This window comes from Neodiprion pinetum, chromosome 6 (genome assembly GCF_021155775.2).
Source record: "Neodiprion pinetum isolate iyNeoPine1 chromosome 6, iyNeoPine1.2, whole genome shotgun sequence".
Taxonomy (NCBI): Eukaryota; Metazoa; Arthropoda; class Insecta; order Hymenoptera; family Diprionidae; genus Neodiprion; species Neodiprion pinetum.
This window is the reverse complement of record NC_060237.1, coordinates 9,079,490-9,097,750: the sequence shown is the minus strand read 5'-3', so window position 1 is coordinate 9,097,750 and position 18,261 is coordinate 9,079,490. Positions and strand designations below refer to the sequence as shown.

Here is an 18,261-nt window from a genome sequence, read left to right as displayed (position 1 = left end):
GACAGATTGTCCGTCATCAAAAGGTTACTCAATGATAGTTGCGGGTTAAATGTAGGGTCACACTCAGTGTTCGCTGTGCTCGTATTAAGATGATAGCTACACATGCTAGTTCTCGCAATCGCGAATGCGAATCAAGTCCATGCGAATGGAGTTCAAATTTCAGAGGTAATTAAAAAAAAACACGCATAAAATTTTTCACTTCATTTGGTAGCACATCTAATAGATGTGACCAATCCATGTACCTGAACAGTAGGGTGAAGAACAAAAAAACTAACTAACCAACGTAACGAATTTTTGAGTTTAGAAAATCCATGCGGGGGTCTTTTTTTAGAGAATTTAATGCCCTACAAGAATATGCCTTGAAATTTTTTTTATCTCTAACGGTTCAAAAGTTATAGCATTTTTAATAAAAAAAATTTTTTTGCGTGTTATTTAAATGGGAATTTTCAATTGGTCAGCGACACCTTTTAAAATTGAGCTAAAAATTTTTTCAAACGGGAGAATTTTTTTCTCAGTAAACAGGTCCTTTTAAGACCATAGATTCGATAGGTTAGTTTTTTTGGCTCACCCTACCGAAGAAAATGTCTAACTTAAGAGATGAAGATGAATTCCAAAAGTGTTCGACCGGACATCGCGTTACCTAAGTTCGTCGTTATGACCCGTTTCATCTCCATTAATCGTCGCCCTGATCTCGTATTTTCCTGATCAGATCATATTCAATTCACGCTCTAAATTCTGGAGGCGTATCCTCAATCCGGCTGCTCTGTATAATGGGTACGTAGAAACAGACACGTCATAGCTCAATACGAGCAATGCAGGCGGGGAATTGAATAACCGGTCAAGTTCACTTTCAATCATGGAACGGATGCGAGCCTACTTTTCAAATCACAGCTACTTATTCCTTTGCGTACTTGAAGGTGGTCCTTAATAGATCATTTTTGGAGTTTCGACCGACACGCCTCCAAATCGGCGCCAGTTAATTCAAAAAAAAAATTCCCTACTTGAAATTTGAAAGGCAAATATTGGATTCAATATCGAGTGAATTTTCGGATTTTTGTCTGTCGTATTGGATCCGTCGTTTTGAATTTTTAAATTTCGAGTTCAGATTCGTAATCAGCGAACCAAGAAGCCTCCCTTGGCCAAATTTTATCGAAATCCGTTGAATATATTTAATGTGCCGCTGAAGGTATTCAATGTGGGAATCCAGCCTCTTGCGGGCACAGCTTAGAGTTGAGATAAATACGTGAAAAAATGAAGGAATTGTTATTTGAAAGCGATTTCGCGTGACGAACCGGTCGAAATCCAAAAATTAACATTTTAAGGACGACTACATACTGCTATTTGTTTTATTTTCGTATAGGCCGCCTTATTTAGTCGGAGCTATGAAGTAAAATGGATTCAGTTTTACTCAAAGTTAGGCTTCAGGTTACATCACAAGAGTAAAAACAAAAATTCCATAATCTATTCCTCGATTTTTTTTTGGATACAAAGTTTCATCTACCTAGATTCACGAGGTACGAGGGAACCGAAAAGAAAAAGCTATATTTCGGAGTGCAACTGACTTTTTGTTGATTAAGAGTAAAGTTTCGCGATGTCGAGAGTCCTGTCCACCTTTCAAAAATATTTCAACATTTACCGGAGAGTCAATTTTCCTGCTCACTAAGCAATACAAAGTCAAGAAGCCCGGAGACACGTCTTATTGACATCCTATCATATTATGATTTGATATATAAACACACAAAGCAATATCCTCCGATATGCAAATATGAAAAATTCCGATACACCGCCCGGTGTACATCAATTCTCAAGGAGCCTCGAGTCTTGTCGTCTGCCGCTTTATATTACACGCGTTTTAAAAATAAAAAAAATAAAAAAACTAAATAAAGAAAATCAACATATCCAGACGTACGTTTTGGATTACGTGCGTACCTGCAATACGTAACAAAATAAATCCAAATCTTGATTCGGGAAAATTTTTAATATCTTCATCAGTGCCGATCAATCTAAAGTATAAAAAAAAACAATTCCCCTACCTGTGAGTTACTTACGCGAATCATAAACGAAGCGAGCTTTCTCTGTGACTTGTTTATTTCTGTGCTCTTGTCGAAAATTATGTTTCATGCAAGTTTGACACATGGGGGTTGGGGTGAGCAGATCAAAAAATTGCCGAAGACTAAGACAGCCTTGATATTCGATGGCGTGGGCAGGCCGAGCATGGCAGCTCTGCGTATGATATCCGTTTTGCCCCTTGGCGAGAGCTTTGATCTTTTATTACATTTTTACAACCGATTACATTGGCCAGCCGGCGGCGACCCCCGCAAACAACGTTATTCCTCCTCTCTGCCCCCCCCCCCCCCTCACCGCCCATCGTCAAGAAAACTAAGTTTCTTAGCCCTCAAGAGAGGAGGATACTGTTCTTGTTTGTACCAAAGTTAAGTCGGTTCTGGTATCTCGCAAGAGTCTCGCTCCTAATTAGGTTTCAGGGATTATAGAATTGTTGCCCAAACTTTATTACCGCACAGGATCGCTATTGTCGCCAAGTCTTGACGACGCGGTCGCTCGAATGCGGTTCCGCAGAATCGACGAGACATTTTTTTACTGCAATCCGTTTACTTTTCCCGAGGAAGATAATTTGTTTCGGTATTTTTTTTTTTTATAATTATTTCTTTTACTTTCTGTTTTTTTCTGCCAATTTTCTCCCTGCGACGTTTTTACACTTTGTGCAGTTTTTATTTCAATTTTTCTTTCTCCTCAACGCTTCGAATATATAATTTAAACTAAACGATCCATGAATTACTGAAATTAATAAGGTGAAAGAATTTCATGACTGTGTGAAAAAAAAATTATCGTCAATCCAGCAGGGTACAATTTTTCCATATTCGTGAGAAAATCACTCGAGAAATTTAATTCAAAACCGCATATACGTATCCCTAATTGTTGGTATCAGTTTTAATCCCCAGGCTCTTTCAGCAGAAGAGAACCTTGACCATTGTATATTTCCAAAGGAAATTTGTTTTTGAATTTTACTACTACGTTTTCTTTACTCTTCAGGATGATTGAATTCTTTATATGCAAATATTCTCATAATATTACAACATATAACCGGGTCAATTTTTACCTGAGAAATTTGTATACAATAACGATACCTGTGTAAAATCAGAGTTACACGATACGTAAATAGTTACATACCTCGGGGCAGAAATTAAATGGAACGTGACAACTGTGCGCGCACATTGAATATATAGAAACGCCGAAACCTCAGCCCAAACCAAAACCCTGCAAACGTCGGTGGTTGGGGAGAGGGGGATCAAGCATTTCGCTAGGCGTTAATATTACCTACCGATGAAATCTGTATCCGGACGTCAACTGCACATACCGCGATCGATCACGGTAGTTGCGGTATCCGCAGGGCTGCTGGCCGCCCCTGATGCTGATGCATCGCGCGTCTCGGTTAAATCAGATCAGGGGCGGAGGGGATGGAAGTGACGGAAGGGGCGAAAGGGGCGAAAGGGGCGGAAGAGAGAGGGAATCTCGGCATACCCATCGCAAAACTCTTACCCCTTTCGGCGTGCGCCGCGCAGAGTCGAGTCGAGGGTGTTTAATAACCTGGGCTCGAGGGCTGCGAGGGTTGGGGGTGGGGTGGGGGGGGCAGGTTGCATATGAGCGATTGCCCCCCACACGCCACACACGGCGTGTGTAGCGCCGGCCGTGGTGACGGCATTTACGTTAATTAAATTTCCCACCCCGAGCACCCCTCAGCCCTGCATCAATCATTGCACGCTTCGCCTCACTAGCCGGACGCTATGCCCAAAACCATTTTCGCCCAGGGACAGTTTAAAATTGCCACCCCCGCACTCCAACTCCTGCCCCCCATCCCCCACCCCATCATCGCTACTCCCCTGCAAAAGCTCGCTTCCGACTTCTCCATGTATAATATACGATTTTTACAGGATTTTTTTTCTACTCCGAAACGTTGAATGATTCAAATTCACAAGCGTTGCACACTCGGTGATTTTTTGATTTTCAATAATTGTGTGAAAGAGGATGATCGAACGAATTGATTTGATTACCCTGCACGGTGATGATTTTGTGAAATTGTATTAGTCAAGTGCGATATTCCACAACTGGAATCAGAGTATACGACTGTCTTTAAATATGTTTCAACACAATACCTTGGGCAGTACTTTTAACTCATTATTTTAGTCAATATCATATTCAATCGCATATTTTATTAAATAAATGTATCATATTTTTTAACTCTTCTAGAAAGTTTTTTTTTTTTTTTAATATTTAGAAACTGAGTGAACCTTATTCGAAATAAAAATTACCTTCATTACTTTTGCTACAGTATCTTCAACGAATACTTCATTTTTCCAATAAATTTCATCCGTGATTCGGTCAAGTATGACCGTGAAACGTGAGAAAATCGGAGTTGGAAAAATAGTTTCCTTGCAAAAAAAAATAAAGTGAAAATTTGAACTGATAGAAGATCGTTAATTCCATGGGCTCACCCTCGTTGATTGTAGTATAAATCATTATTTTAATTTCGTCCTTTTTTCTGCGGTAGGAATTAGCCACGTAATTCGTAGTGAGGCGGATTTGTTAATGCGTAATTAATGGTCCGGGTAGAGTAAATGATGGGCCGAAATTTCATTGAATTTATAACAAGTATTGTCGGGAAAACGTGCAACGCGTATTTCGGCGTTTGGTATATAATACACATATAAACGTAAGTAATTGCATTTAGGTATAGTAAAAATAAAGCTTCAACGTGCAGCGTAACCATGCAATAATGATTCATAGTTTATCCAATCCGAATTTCATTGCCGTACGAAAGTGTGAAATATCGCCTCTCAATTAATTAATCGCAAGCTTTCGAATAACGAAAACGTGGTGGAAAATTGTTTGTCATCCTGTAAACGATTATGATAATACGTCTGTTCAAATTCGATTTTCAATTATACGTAGTTAAATAATATTTCCATTGAGTAAATAATTATCGAGCAAGCAAAAATCGCTCTAATCGAATTTAAAAAAAAATCAGATTACACGGTTCGCGTTATAATTGACTCGGGAATGCCGTCCGATTTCACCGCAAATTGTCCGAAATAGATGAACGCTCGGGGCATCCCGGAGTTATCCAGTTAAAATGGAGAAAAAAAAATGTGAAAAAAAAAATACAGGGGAACCGCTAACTTAATTATTCGTGCTCGTTTCGGTTCCGTGTAGCTGGACACGAAGGGACCGTTCATCGTTTTCTCTTTAATCGAAACTAATTCAATAGAACAAGCTCGTACAATGCAATTATACGTATTATACCCATACCATTGGCATCAAACGTTATTTAATTATCGAAAAACATCGAACAACCACTCGTCAGAATTACACGTTCAACTCGTTAGCCCGAATATCGTACCTCTATACACAAACTTCATCTCTTTCGATTCATTCGTACGCGTGTACGTATCTATGTATGTATGTATGTAGATGTACTCCGAACCGTGCCGTAAAATCGAATAACGCACAATATCCATAATTCCTCCGCAGCAATTGAACTTGTTTTCATTGTAACCGACCTTATTGAAAATTTTTTTTACAACAGCTGGAAATTGAAAATTTAAGTAAAATCATTCCTATCATGATTATAATTTCGAGTATTTATTATTCGAGTATGATAAAACGATCTTACATGCGTACTTCGTTTGAAAATAAGCGATTTGTTAAAATTTCCAGAATAATGCCTGTATTTTTCGAAAACGAATAAATTTACACCGCGAGATCAAATCTATGGACATATAATAGGTAAAAAATGTAAACGTAAAAGAAAATATCGAACGCAAGTACCGTTGAACGAACATTACCCACGCATACCAGGAAAGATCGGTTTAACGGTGGGGAAAAAGGAAAATATAAAAAAAAAAAAAAAAAAACCAACGTAAAAACAACGACCACGAAAGGTGAATAGTAAACACATTAATAGCCAAAGACTGCAAAAGTGGGGCTGTCGTGCGGCGCATGGACCAATTAGTCGCGGGGTAGGAGCCAATTGGCAACCGAATGGCATTCAACGATCTGCACGTTGAAACGAAATGCCAACAGCGTTCGGGGAAATGCAACGGGCAGCTTTCAGCGGGGCCATCCAACCGTGACGGGACGAACGCGAACGTCGAGGGGGGGGTTCGAGGGGGGTCGAGGGGGGGGCCATGGAACGGTCGGCTGTCAAGCCATAATTACTAATTAGTTCACAGGCCCGTTCTCTCCTCTCCCGTCGCCACCCACGCGCCTTCTTTGCGTGCGTGTGCGTGCGTGTGTCTGTTTCTGCCTGCGTGTGGTTGCACCCCTTTATTAAATACCTTCGAAATTAAAATTATAATTGCATTCACTACCCCCTCGCGCGCTATGCGATAGTTCTGCAACCCTATCTGCGGGGGTTTCGGATGAATCGCCGGAAGAACGGGGGTGCGGGAAAATCTGATCGTCGTATGTTTTGTTACTAACTTTTCGGTATAACAACACGGAAATAACGACACGGTGTTACGCTCCTCATCTTTCAATTTCCAACGATGATTTCTTTTCATATCCCTACGAAAATTCCCCATTTATCTAAAAGTAAAATGTCCTAACGATCGTCACTTTTCAACTGGTCCTCTATATTTTTTCTGCCGAGTCGTTGGCGTATTTTTTCTTTTTTTTTTTTTTTTTCTCTTTTGAAAATGTATCTTCGTTTTTTCTACGATTATTATTTTTACCTTTCCTTTCAGACTTTGATAGCGAATTCAGGATTTCTCACGTGCGGAACGAAACATATTTATCTCACTCAAAAGAAAGTTCTACTGATTGTACTGATCAAGTTTTGGATCCTTGTGACGGTAAATTATTCGTTATTCATTTTCATATACAGCTGTAACGATTATCAGTTACCGATGATGATTGGATTGCATTATATACAAACGTGTTTCGAAAACTCTGGAGAATGTTGAGTAATCGGTTCATAATATTATTTGAACTAACCTAACGGAGAACACTTTTTATTATTTCTTATACTAACATGATTGTTTTTTTTTTTTTATTCCGACGCCCCGACAGAATATTCATTAGATATGAACTAATTTCGATTGACAGACGTGATTTGAAATGAGAAATTCGATATGTGATGCTATTGTTTTGAATTATAGTCTTCTTATTTTTACATACTTGAGAAAATAATCCGGGTTTATACAAATAAATGAATAAACTTGATAAATCCATAATTTTACACTATCTCGTAATGAACTGAACAAAAAGTATCGATATTAAGGGAATATGTGAATGAAATTCTAAACTCTTTTAACGGACAGAAAATTCTAATTATATCAGTAAAATTTCATAGTACAAATGTCTGATCGACTTGTTTGAACTGATTTTATCTACCAAATTCCTAGATATTGTTTCAAATCACTTCTTAAATTGACATTCTTCAGCAATTTTAGATTAATAAAATTGAAAATGAGGCACAGAATAAAAGTAAGCATCCAATTTGCAATCTGACGCACAACCGTCAAATTATGCAAATTATTTGCAATTGTCAATATTCAGATATCATTTCAATTAATCAGATTCTGATGCTACAGAAAATTTTAGTTTGAAGAACATATCCACATTTTTTTGCAAATGAAGTAACCCATAAGTTCGGTAGTTAATGATCAGATTGCAAATTACACCCAAAAACGATCGTGTAAAATCTTCTCGCTGATGCCGACTAAATTATTTAACAGTTTTAAACTCGCATAACATGCTTTTGTTTTAAACAATTTTTAGATTCTTGTTCTGCAAGTATATAGATACCAACTTTCTTTCGCTACGCTACCAGAAAAGTCGTGAAATCATTTCAAATTTTAATAGGTGAAAGTATCACGCAAGGTGCTTTTCAAAATAACAAGACAAAAAAAATAAAAATGCGTACATAAAACACGATTCGAACAAATATCACATATTCCACAGAAGCCGAATACAATAAATCCAAATGGCAAGAAAAGCAATTGTTTTGCGATACTGAATACTGGATACCGACAGTTAAAATACCGTATCGATGAAAAAAAAATTTCGAAGTTTCGGTGACGTGTCCCCGTATAAATTCGCCAACCGCACGGATGAGTTCTTAATCGGACGATCGACTTACCGATCGAGCAACAGGACCACACGGCGCAATCAGAGGGACGCCGAAGAGCTCGCGAGGAATTCCTTTGAGCATAACAAGTGGCGCCGGGTTACAGAACGGAACGCAGAGTGTCCGGCTTAAAGTGGCCCCATATTCAGCACTGAGGACGGCTGCAGCTGCTTCGAGCTGATCTCGATCGCGCATATTTGACCCACCATTCATAGGATACTCGGTGCCGATTTCGCGCACCGGTTGTGTGTTCTAATTAGGGGGTGTCGGTCCCTCTCTCTCTCCCTCTCTCTCTCTCGGTTACCGGTCCCGCCGCAAGCACGCTGCAAGCCGGCTGGATCTACGAGTTTGGCGAACGCATGTAGATTACGAGCAACGCACGATGCGAGGAGCGCCGAGGCCCTGTCAGCTACTGTGCCGGTGACGGCCCGCTAATTGCCCGGGCGTCCCTTCCTTCCACCCTTCAAATCCAAATCCCTCCCTCCACGTCGCGTCGCGGTGATTCGAGCACACGGATAACAGGGCATGTGGGTTGCACCGCCGTCTCCATGTACGGGAAATTTGATTTGGATAAGGGATTTAGACATTTTTCCATTAAAATCCGTACTTGCGAATCAGATGTGCTTACTTGCGCTTCGATTATCCAAGCGAACCAAGTTTAGTTTTTCTGTCGTTAGCGATAAGTTGTTGACAGTGACACGATTATGCCATACTTGCAATAGCGTTTCAATATTGTTGGAACTGAACGTAAACTTTTACTACCTAGAAGCGATGATGGATAACTATCGAGTGGTATCGTGTCTGGGTCAGTGATATACATTTAATGATAATATAGCAATATTAAGTCCTTTCTTTGGCTTATCGCTTCTATTTGTACGAGTGACCATAATGAAAAACAGTTCTAACTAGACTTTTCTGATTATGCGGCTGTGAATTTAACCATCATTTTATTCTCAGAACCGCATTTTTTGATTACGGTAAAACATGGATATAGTCAATGACTGTACGGTAACTGAAACTAGAAATTCTTCTCGGTACACTTGCCGGTATGATTCTAGACTCAAGGAAACTACGAAGATAAAACCGCGAACAAGACGTTTGGTAGTAAATTACAAAAGGGTAAAAGCAGCTTGGCAAGCTTGGCTAAATAATACATTTACCCATATGATTTATTTTTAATTATTGTTAGCTGGTGTTAGTGGCAATTTGAGTTTTTGATCAAGATTGATTTTATAAAACTGCAGAGTCAATTTGAGAAACGGAGAAAAAGGATTCAGTTGGATTATAAATTTTTTTTCCAAAAACAAGATTCAGGTTTAGTGAAAAGCTACGTCATCTACTAACTAAAATTTATCAATTACAAGCGATTCGTGAAAATTAACAAATCGACAATCAGCAGACTCAAGGTTAAAAAATTTAAACTTGATCGTTAGTCTGATTTTGAAGTCTGTATACAGGATTTCTGAATCTTTGGAGTATACAAACCCTGATGATTTTTCTATTCGTTCTAGCGCCGTTCAATCTATTCAACACACAATTTCCATAGGTAAAGCTTGTACAATTTTGACAACATCTTGACCAGAAAAATGTCTTGTGAAAATCTTATTAAGAATCGGAGACTGACAAGGAGACTATGTGATCCGGGATCGATTCAACATAGAGTAAATTGTGCGACGTGTGAGGATTATTCGTAATATTTTTTCAATAGGAACGGGTTGGTAGGAAACAACCCTTGACCCGATAAAAATAAAAAAATCGTGACCGGTAAATACGCGTAGGAATGTTCAAAAAAAAAAAAGACGAGGAAAATGGAAAAAGGTGAAATAAAAAAATGTTCCGAGCTTGCCCCGCGGAAATGAGGGGATTGGGAAAGAGAGAGAAAGAGGGAAGGGAGGAAGTTTAGGTTATGGAAAAAAAAATTGCTTCACCCTGAGGAGGGATTAAAAATAATGTGTGCCGGGTGCAGATGCCGAAACCATCTATACCGCGTCCACGTGAGGTGTACTAGCCAGTCAGGGGCTGCGGGGACGGTCACGAATTAATCGAGCATATAATCGATGCCCCGTTGTCGATATATATCGAGAAACCACCCTTGCTCGCTACTCGGCTAGCCTGCAACCCCAATCGCTAACTAACGGCACACTTGTAACGCTAATTCCTGCAGTCCAGCTATTCGTTACCGCTCTATACACTGTTCAACCTTAACACACCTACGTCGTAACGTATCTTTTAATACCTCAAAACACCAACATTCATTTTTGCATTGCTTGTCTTATTATAACTTTGCGAGATTTCGTAACTAACGATAAGGTGAAAAGTCAAAGAATATAATTTTCGAGGCATAGAATAATTTCAATATTTTGTGCTGAGATTCCACGTATAAGACTTTTTTGAAAATTGAATATTATGCGTAATCAATATTATATAATCAATATTCATAAAGTACAAATAGCAGAGTGTAATTTAATGTATTTATAAATATATTAAAATACGAGCCGTCATTTGGTTTAAAATTCATTCATTCATCCATTCCACAATTCATTCGTTCCATGTATATATATTGTTTAAAATATTGTGTATTGTTAAAATTATAAATAATTGTAAATAACTGTCTTTCGTCGAGGCACTATATTCTTGGATTTCGCTTTTGTTGTTTCTTCGTTTTACATAATCTCTCTTTAAATTTGGTTTAACTTTTGGAGTGTATAATAATTAATTTGAAATGTTCCTCCTCGTGGTTAAATTTACTTTTTTATCATTAGTTCGTCGATTTTCGATCTGTTGAGACTTAATTTCAGAGAGGGGAACCTCCTTCCTCCTTCCTCCCAGAGAGACGCAGACCAAGCAACTCCTTCTTCAATTTTAAATTTGTGACCAAGTGCTCCACTCCCTGGGTCTAACCTCATCCGCTCGTGTCGTGTTCATTGCGCCGTTATATTTGAATCATTACACACGATATGCTATTAATAACGTGTTGCGATATAGAAAAATCAACTTTGCGAATCCGAGTAAAAGAGGGGTAGAAAAATTTTCTGCTTGGGCGAAAAAGAAAGGCGGTAAGATATTTTTTTTAATAGTAGAAATTGTTTGAACAAGTACGGGCGAGAACTGATAAAACTTCCGCTGAAAAACAATTCGCTTGAAAAAAGATCTTGTCAATATATTCGCCAATTTCTTGCTGTTGCAACAAAATTTTACCGTGAGTATCTGTAATAAGAAATTTTTAACATAATCACTCTTAAAAAAGAAACAAAGATAATCACATAGTTTTGCAAAAAATAGAGTGAATATTCGAATTAGCGATATCTATAATTAAACGTCGTACATTTTTATTTTCCGAGATCATGGAATTACGGATTCGATTTTGCAACATTTGTAATCCCACTCGGCAATCACAGCCAAAAATGTGAGTAACGAAAACTAATTACTTTGTCTACTCGTCCTGTAATAATTAGAAAAAAAATACATTAAAGGAATGTGACAGTAATTCGGATAATTACCTTAATCAATATTCGCTATAGTTTCCCGTAAACCGAATCACCTATTTTCGGCCAGAATTTAGAACTTCCAGAGGTTGGACAGATTTCGAAAAAGGTTTGAAAAAACTTTGACCACTCTATAAATAATCACGTATATCCATATATTCACGGTCAATTTAGCTAACGGGCGATTGGAATAATTTGGAATACAGTAGAGCGTGTTTAATCGTGTTTCGGTGTGTAGCCACCATTGCGCAATTGGACGAAGGCGGGCGTACGATCTGCGGCCAATTTATATCGGACATATAAATACCAGAAATCGTACGACGTATAGAATTGATCGACGCGCTGATTTATTGGCATCGCAGAGACACGCGTTTGTAGTAAACGTACAGACAAACGCACACGTGCCGATAATATACAACGATTTCAACGTTCAAATCGCACTTTATTGCGCCACAGAGCCGAACTGCGATAGTTTTCGAGCGACACTAATATGCCGATTTGCGTTGCCCCATCGGTATTTTCAGTATTAATTGCAGTGAGGTACGTGCAACGTTATTTGCAACGACAAGTCAATCTTCGAACGCGGCGATACACCGTTAAAAATTTCCGTACGGAACTTTCTACGCTGTATTGACAAATTTTATTTCGATACGGGACAGTGAATTCACCGTACGTTTACTGTTTATTCAATTTACAAATACAATGAATTTATTACAAAATTTAGTAACTTCAAATTACTTGTTTTGTGCTGTTCTTGTAAATTTTAGTAAAATCAAAAATTTTTACCGTCAATTTAAGGAAAATACGAATTTTTAAATCTGCAACCTGATTTTGTAATTTGACAACTCTTTTGTACAATAAATATGCGGTAAATTCACAGTCATTTTTAACAGTGTAGCTGGTATCATCGTTCACGGTTGAACGGATAAAACCGAATGTAACACACAGTTTTCAATATTTTGGCGCAGAACGAAGGAGAATAAAAAAAATCTGCTTTGGTCGTGAATAAACTATAGATTGACCGCGTCGTGTAAAGTGGGTCGAAAATGAAACGAAACTGAGCGACAATCGATGAATTTTTGCTTCTCGGTATCACACTGTGTTATAGAAAAATGAATAAATCAAACATATGCGAGGAATAAAACACAAAACTCGCGTTCAAACTATCGATATCCAATATTTTACGTCCATCCAACAAGTGTTTTCAATTCACACGTGATGTAAATTCTAAGAATGAGAGAATTGACGCTAATTTTCAGTAGTACAATGAGTTTAAAAATATTTCAATGTCTAAAATTTATAATTATAATAACAGATTAAATTACAAAGTAACGATATTATATAAATAAATTTATAGGCTCATTCAAAATTAAACGAATATAGTTGATGGAAGAAAAAACTTTTATCGACAGAGTAGATAAATTCTACAAAACATTGCTCAAATTCTATCTCCAGTACACCGAATATCATTCGATTCGATTGAATGTTAAATTGAGTGAAAAAAAAATAACTTGATTCAATAAATTCAGACTGTTTGAATAGGCTTCAAAGAACCGTGAGTTAAAGTATTAAAAAATAGCATTTGCAATCAGTTGGGTGAACCCAGCGTATGGGGTTGTGACTATTCATTGTTCTGCACAATATTTTTAGCACGCGTCAACAATGACAGTAAGCATTGTTCGGGGTGAATTTGGAGTTATTGGTAAAGCCGTGTAAACCAGAAATTGTCCGTGTGTAATACCGTGGAAAAAATCGAAACAGCTGTGCACGCGCGGTAGCTGTCAGGTACGCAAATTAAATCATGGATTCGATATAAGGTTGATTAGTTCGCGTTTGTAGGGCGAAGGGGGAAAAATTGAAGGGAAAAAACGAAATAAACGAAAATTCAAACGCACCCTTCCCGCCCTCGATCCAACGGATGAAAGCCCGAGGTTGATCGGGACGTTAAACAAACGCGAAAAGAGAAGCGACGAATAGAAGACAGAAAAGCTACTTTTCCGCACGTCGCTCGTTGGGAGCATTGCAAAAAATTGTCTACTTTCCATAATTATCGGTATATTCGTCAAACGCTTGTAAAATTTCAAAGAGAAAAAAAAAATTGTTTCCATAATGAGATGCTTCGATCATACGATATGGAGAGCTTAAATTTTCAGGGAATTTTTTTCTATCAGTTTGAAAGCGTTCAAGTCCCTGGGAGCATAAAAATTCAAAAACAACCTTAATATACGTAACATATACGTGCCAATAATAAAGTCTAGACATACCTGTATATTATGTTACGATTCGCAAGCTGCAAGCTTCGCGGAAAAAGCTGAATGCGCGTTGATCGAGGGTAGCTGCAAGGGTGAAGACCAGAGGGAGTTTTCAAACCACACGTCAGATCGTATTATATTTTTCCGTTTCATTTGCGCACGACGTAAAATTAATTAAATATCTGATTCCTGCCCCCGCGCCCGAGTCTCGCGGTCGACTCGCTGTTCCCGCAATCCTGCAATGATCCACCACCACCCCGGGCTAGAAAACACGAGGAATTAAAGGATTTTTCCAATATGCGCTTGTCTTCCTCTCGCTTTTTTTTTTTTATTCATTTTTATTATTTTTTTTTTTTTGTTTTACTCCAAACACGTCCGTCTGTATGTGCGGGCAACAATTTTTGCTGCATTTGCAGTTTACAATACAGAAAATAAAAAAATAAAAAAACTCGAAATTATATGCATTTCTATCCGGGGATTCGAAATCGGCGAATTACGATAAAAATATTAATTTCGTTTCGAGTTTTCTTTACGCTGTGAAAATTATTTTACGCGGAGGCAATATAAAACTCTGCCCAGTCATGTTTTCTTTTACAAAAAATTAATCCCACCTTCAAAAGCACTTTGATAATAAGTATACGATAATGCGCGCCGATGTTTTTTTGTAATTACGATCCAAAATGAATAGATGTAAGATGAATGCATCGAATGTTTACAATTATTAAGGGTTCATACCAGGGTCGTCCTTATTTAGGGTGGTGATGAATTTTTTCCGGATCACCCCCCAGTCCACTTTAAATAATTCAAAAAAGATTACCAAATTTTTTCAGATTTTTATCTCAACTCTATCCCGTTCCCCATAAAGTGTGGATTTTCCGTTTAAAATACACGCGTTGCTGACATATTCTTAACATATATTATTATAAAAGTAATAATGATTAAAAAAATCTGTAACTGCGAGTTTTTAGAGGTCATTGGTGCTACTATCTGGGAAAAAATTCACATCATCATACCATGCAATCTCGACGAATTACGCACCGTTTGAAATCTGAGTTTTTTTTTCCATTTAGAGGAAATGCAATTTGTCTGGATTAATCTGGCACGATGATGATTCTTGTTTCGAAAATTCATACATTATTTTCGTACATCTTTTCCATACACATACAAAGACACCATTAAGTTTCGGTAAATGTTGTCGAAAACATGGCCGAATGATGCTGAAGATTTCATGTTACCGTATAAATTTGGTGGCACGCCAAACATACCGTTACAATTTAGACACTCATAAACATAATTAATTGGTGGCATTAATTCAGAGATTTTTACCCAGTTACATAACACATGTTGCAAAGTGTTGCCAACTGTCTCGTAATTTAACTGAATAATTACTAAACTTGCTGCTGCTGCTGCTGCTGCTGCTGCAGGGCACAAAATGACGCATGGCTTATGAGCCCTGCAGGAAAATCTACGAGCTTTGAATCCCTCCGGCTTTCTCTCGCCAGTAATAGTAACACCTCGCGTAGTGTGACAAAATACGATTAACCGTAAGTCGAAAATTATGAAAAATTATAAATCTTCACAGATTGTCGCTTTTCAATATCGAGTTAATTAACTTGCGAAGAAAAATATTTTTCACAAAAACATATACCCGTTTCATCGTCAGTTCGACAATTGAACGATTTGAAACAAAACGCGAAAATAACGAAAAACCGGTTCTGACTTTTACCGTCATCCATTTTTTCGCCCCTTTCTCTTTTATTTCAGTTCATCGAACCGCCAGATTACGAATACGATACCGAATCGTTTCTACCAGCGTCAATTAGCGACTGACGATACCGCATCAGGTACCTATCTTGTAGAACTCGTGTGATCTAGGAGTGTAAAAGCTTGCGGAGAAGGAGGGGTCAGACGGGAGAAAGGGGGGTGTCATCGTAAGCTGGGTTGACTAATTGGCAGCGTTATAATCATGGGTACACGGTTAGGTTGGTATTACTGCGAGTTATAGTCCCACCCTCGTTTCACCCTCATATCCCTCCCTCCCCCCCCCTCCCGGCCCCCACGAGCACCGCTCACACAGAGGGACACACATATTATGGAACACACAAGGGTACGTTTAATGGCCCTACCGTTTACGCAAATTTTCCCATTATGCTCCGCGGTTTTGGTCGACAAACTGCCCGCTCTCTCTCTCTCTCTCTCTCTCTCTCTCTCTTTCTCTCTTTCTCTGTATCTCTTTCTCTCTCTCGAAATGAGTACCATTTTATGCTATACATGTATATAAACATGGAGACACGGACAGAACGGTATTCGACGATATTATACCATGCGATCATATACATGTACTTTTTTCTTCATTATACTGAGCAAATAGAAGAAAAAAAAAAAAATTCTCCAACGTATGCTCGGTAAGTTACATTTTCAAAGCTTGTGGAGCGTGCGTAAAGTGCCACATTTCCGAACAGTGTAGTAAAACGACGTTGACACATGCGCACGAGGAAAGTGCTCAAGTTTACGTACCAGAACCGTCTTTGGCGTTTTTGCGTGGTTATTTAACCACAATTTCACGCGCTGTCAATGATACCTTCGCTGATTCTCAAATAAAACTTTCCTGCTAGCTGCAGACCACACTTATTGAAAATCACCCATATTCCGCACATGTGACACAATATACTATTTCGTTGTCGTTTTCCTACTTTTTTATAAATCTTGTTTCTCATTTTATACTTCGGTTTTCCTAGTAGAATTTTTTTTCAAACACCAAGATTGTTTTAACCTTTATTCACTCTTTTTTGTTTCGTGATAACATTTCGGTTTCAGTGAGAGGATTAAATGAATCGAGGAAAAGAAAAAAGAATAAAAATGAACTGTGAAAAACTATGGGAATTCGAAGTGGAAGATGGGGGGTAGCTTTTGAAATATTTCATGTTGCATAAGCCGAATTGTCATTCAACGTTTGTATCGATCTCGAGAAATGAAGGCAAGAGAAAAAAAGACAATATTTGAAAACAGAAGATGTGAAAAAAACAAAAACACAAATCTGGCGAGCGCGGATTTTAATTTTTTTTTTTTAAATTGAGCACGCGTGTAATCGCGCGGTTTAACGTACATACAACACGCTTCTAGCCGGTAAACTCGACGCGGAAATAATCCTTCCGGTGATGCCTGGAGGGGTAGAGCAAAACGGCCTAATCTCGCATTTCTCGCAGAGGTCCCTGAACACCGTGCGGAAAGCATTCGCTGTACGGGCGTAACAACAACGCTCGGGCAGAGAGGAAGGGAAGGGAACAGATAATAAAAAATCGCCGGATATAAAATAATTCAAACAAATGTTCGTGCGCTCTGAACCCTCGGCTCTCCGCCGGTCGGCGATACATCCTGGACTCGGCTTATCCGACGCTGGTCATTCATAAGCGGAGGGAAAAAATGACACCGCAGGTAGGTGCGGTTACGTACTATAGCCGTCGCTGCCTTCGCTATCTGTAACCGTTAGGAAACTGGAAGGATTTGTTGCCGCCGTTTGCGAGATGGAAAAGAAAGATTTTCTTCACTCACTCTTCTCCTTCGTTTTCTGTCCGAACGTCGTGTTTTTCATTCCTATAGTTTGATCGTTCCATCGCAGCTAACGTTAAACAATTTTGTGTCGACCCGCGTTCGACGAATTTCCCCAGCTGATCTTTACGCATCGCGTGGGATAAATTTCTGGGAGCGAAAATTCACGGCGAGGAACTTCATATCAGTCTAGACTACCTACGGAGTTTCCATCAGGCTTTGGTCCCCGGAGTGTGATCAGTGGTAACTAAACTTGTAAATCTCTGACCGAGGCGGCCGCCAGGCCCCAACTGACCGAAACGCATTTGTCTGTCTTAAACGGGGGTTCGCTACTCCAGCTACGGAGGAATTCATGACTGGACGACTGTCTGCCGGAAACTAAGCTCCGTAGCCGCGATTTACGAAACTCGGATGGTCCTGTTGCGGTTTGAAAACCTTGAGGAGTCTGCGGGAGGTTTTTCGATAACTTACAACGTCGGTCAATCAACTTGGATTGTCAATTTAAATTCGATATCAACGAGACCGAAAAATATTCCGAATTATAAGCTTCGGTGTCACCGGAAAGATTTTCGCGTTTTTTGACATTGATGAAAGATTGGGGAGAAACGGGATAGTCAAAGACTGGGATTTTATGATTTTGTTTCTTCATCTTTTTTTGCCAACACTGCAAAACGTTGTTGATAAAAAGAGGCATTTCCCGAATATAAATATTAATATCCGTTTAATCGAAAGCTTTTGAATATTCTAACTGGATTTGTTACTGCCGAAGATCATTTTAAATCGGTGAATAAGAATGGAAATCATTTAAAAAATAATTAGAATCCTGTAA

General features: G+C 38.7%; 1 protein-coding gene and 1 long non-coding RNA gene across 4 annotated transcripts in view; one reads left to right on the top strand and one right to left on the bottom strand.

The window, feature by feature from the left end:
- Positions 1-18,261, top strand: part of LOC124221211 (LIM domain only protein 3) — a 106,604-nt gene that overhangs the window by 15,356 nt on the left and 72,987 nt on the right. For 2 of the 3 annotated variants that reach the window (XM_046630974.2, XM_046630973.2), the window contains exon 1: positions 57-165. The exons of the other annotated variant lie outside the window; for it this stretch is intronic. In XM_046630974.2, coding sequence (XP_046486930.1) covers positions 90-165 — 76 coding nt within the window. In that variant the 5' untranslated portion in view covers positions 57-89. Of the gene's footprint in view, positions 1-56; positions 166-18,261 lie in introns of those variants that run through there. 3 annotated transcript variants of the gene reach the window in all.
- Positions 1-18,261, bottom strand: part of LOC124221215 (uncharacterized) — a 61,779-nt gene that overhangs the window by 34,615 nt on the left and 8,903 nt on the right. The gene's annotated exons all lie outside the window — the stretch shown is intronic.